Raw genomic sequence first — 3,262 nt, 5'->3', positions numbered from 1 at the left:
ACTAAAGAGAACAAAAATAAACATTTTCAGGAGAATATATTCGTTTCCATTCATGAAGATTTATTGATGAATGGTATATTCATTATATTCCATTTTGATGAGTGAACACGATGTTCGTCAGTAGTTGGTTGTATTGTCCAGACAATACATTTTACTGTATAGAAATCCAGGGCATCACAAAAGACGTATGGCTGCATGATGCTTAATTCTACAACACCGGGAGAACATCATATTTCCATTTCGAAACAGTTCACATATTTTCCGAATAAGACCCATAGGGTTCGGGGTAAACTTAATTAAGTTCCTCAAATAAAAGGAAAAATACATTTAAAACGAAAGGAATTCCTGAAAGAATAGGTCATCTTTACAGCATTTTGTAAGTGACAAAGTCTGAGGAGCCTAGTTTCTCATATATTTCAGGACATGCATGCTGAGCTCATAAGGTTATTTGCTTATGTTTTGTTCAAATACATTTTTATCTTCACCGCCACTTGTTGATTGCAATAATCTATTTATGCGTTCGGCATGAAAAATGATATTTGATGAGTATTTCATCAGTTTCTACTAAATAATCCGACGCTGTTCCTCATGGGAAGATGTGGTCTGTCGATACAAATCAATATTCAATACAAAGTTGCTTGCATCCACAATTTCATTTTTTTCACAGGGATCCAAAAGAAGCCCATGAAATGTTCAGTGAGGGTCCATGTTAGGGGGTGAGCATTCATGATGGCGAAGTGACGGATGAATAATCTTGTTCACACTTTTTTCAAATAAATTCCAAAAAAGTGATGATGAGGTTGAACAATGTAGTTATAGATGCCATGGTATAATACAGCCATTAGACACAAGTTCACAAAAAGAAAAAAAAATCAACAACTTGAAAAACAATCCGTACATGGCCAGCATGAATGGGTTTACAGAACAGGTACAGTCTGTGTGACATCAATTTTTCCAAACTTTTGGTATAACTGAGTTTGGGTGTTTATCACAAGACAAATAGGATGGATGATATGAAAATGGGATAATTCATATCAAAATAAGTAAACTTAGAACAAACATTTGACATCAAATTAAAGCTGATTTGCCTGAGGATAGTTTCATTTCACACAAATTTAGGTAAAGGGAACAGGATGGACGAGGCGCAGAATGAGGTGACAAGAGCGGACCTGTGCAGACTTTAAGTTGCAAGGTCTTCAGTAATTTTATGCAGTAAATTTAAAGACAAACATCACGAATTGGACATAGAAATAGTTCAAAATCATCTTCGAAACCGAGCTGATATCGAGAGTCCTCTAAACAGGCTATTTATGCATCCTTTAACCGTGGAGAGCGAACATACTTAGTGAAACCCCATTCTCACACTGAAACAGAATAATTTTGAAATACAGAAAAGAATGAAAACTTTTCATGTCCTTATCTAGCACAAATCTTTACGAAAACAACTTCAACACAACTACGCACAACGTAGCTATTTTTGTGTGTGGTTGCACAAATTAAAAGTTTTTTTTGTTGGGGTCATTATTAAAACTTTTCGACGCCGAGACTCACATGAAAAACTCCGGGGACGAAGGGTTGTTGTCGCTGCTGGATCCTCCGTTTTCTCTGAAGCCGGTGCTGATGAGCTTCTCGTATTTCTCCTTGTAGGCGTCCCTCTCCCTGGGCCAGCCTGGAGATCTCCTGCTTGAGGTGGTCCACCTGCTGAATCAGCTGGGTCTTCTCTCCCTCCAGGACGTGCCGCTGCTGGACCCGCTTGTATCGGCAGGACTGGGCATAGCCCTGTTCTTTAGCGTCCTCCTCTTCTGTTTCAGACGGATCACCTCTTCCTTGCTGACCCCCCGGAGCTGCCGGTTCAACTCCCGCACCGACATGGTCACCAGCTGCTCATCCGAGAACCGGTCATCCAAGCGCAGGTGCTGGTGGCTTCCTCCCGAACTGCCGCCGGACTGAGACCCGGAGGAGGAGTGGTGTCCCCTGGGTGGTGGTGGTGGTGATGGTGGTGGTGGTGGTGGGGACCCCCGTTCTGAGCTGCGGCTGCAGCGATAACCGCGGACACCACGGCGGCCGCTGATCCCATCTCCTCCCCGGCCATGGCGCCTCCTGCCCCGGCTGCGCCACCGAACTGCTGCCCCCTGGCATAGCCATCGAAGGTCTGGAGCTGGTGACTACTGCTGATCAGCGCCTCTACAGCGTCCTCCGGGCTAAAGCCCAGAGCCTCGGGGTTCAACTGCTGTTGGTACCCGGTCATCCAGTAGAAATCCTCCAAGTGCGCCTTCTGTTCGCTCCCCGATCCCGGACTGGGCGCCGAGAAGCTTGGAGAGGGGGGAACCGAGCTGCAAGGCGTGCTCATCGGGGTGGAAGATAGGGATCCCCCGGCGATCAGGCGGCTGCACTGGCTGATGCTGCGATCGGGCTCCACCGGCTCCTTTTTCACTTCAAACTTCATCAGATCGAAGTCATTAACATATTCCATGGCCAGGGGACTGGTGGGCAGGTCGGAGTTGCTCATTGCCAGCTCTGATGCCATCCTCTTGCTGTTGACAGTCCTCCAAAGGGGGTGAGGAGCACCTGTCAAAGTGGGCTGCTGAGACACGCACTGAGCCAGCTTGATTTCTTTATTTATTTTCTTCAAAACCGGAGGAAAAAGTGGATTTTCTAGGGCTAATTGCGCAGCGCAGGTTTTGGTTTTGTGAGTCGATAAGTTTTTTTTTTTCTTCAGTCTGTGTTGCACAGACGCATTGGAGCAGCGCTGTTTCCTCCCTCTCTCCCAGCGTGCGGGTGTCTGAGCGCCGCTCTCTCTGTTTCTACCATTTAACACTTCATGGCTCCTTTTAGGATTAGTGCGCCAAATTGAGGAGGTTCACGTACGTGTCCCGGGCAAATAGTTGCCTTGTAGAGAATGGAAAAAAAACTCCACCCAAGGATTGATAGATTTTTTTTTCTAAGGGATCAGTCAGCCGACGAGTTAAAAAGCATTGCTTAGTTTTATAGGCGCCCTGACGTCAGGACTGAAATATTAAATTGACTGAGACTCGCAGCCAATGAGCAGACCAGCCTGGGGACCTAATTAGCATAATAGTATAGAAACCAAAGTTTTCTGAACTGTCCAAGCCCATCAGCAGATTGACACATGAGACTTAATATTCATCCTCTCGTCACGTTATAAGAAGGGGGAGAAAGAAAATAAAATAAAATAAAAAGAAAAGAAACATTATTTTTTCGAGGATTTCAAGAAGATGTCAGCTGGTAAATATGCTCGTCT

General features: G+C 45.0%; 1 protein-coding gene across 1 annotated transcript; it reads right to left on the bottom strand.

The window, feature by feature from the left end:
* Window positions 1–1,547: 1,547 nt before the first annotated feature.
* On the bottom strand, window positions 1,548–2,527 carry LOC139659494 (transcription factor Maf-like). Its single transcript, XM_071537790.1, is given in 4 exon segments — window positions 1,548–1,661; window positions 1,663–1,781; window positions 1,784–1,978; window positions 1,981–2,527. Coding segments are annotated over 4 exon segments (975 nt in total).
* Between the last annotated feature and the right edge of the window lie 735 nt (window positions 2,528–3,262).

The sequence above is a fragment of the Centroberyx affinis genome, unplaced genomic scaffold, assembly GCF_046629955.1.
Source record: "Centroberyx affinis isolate AG114_WGS23_722 - 3 ecotype Tasmania unplaced genomic scaffold, CSIRO-AGI_Caff_v1 ptg000189l_1, whole genome shotgun sequence".
Classification (NCBI taxonomy): domain Eukaryota; kingdom Metazoa; phylum Chordata; class Actinopteri; order Beryciformes; family Berycidae; genus Centroberyx; species Centroberyx affinis.
This window is presented reverse-complemented; position numbering and strand designations above follow the sequence as displayed.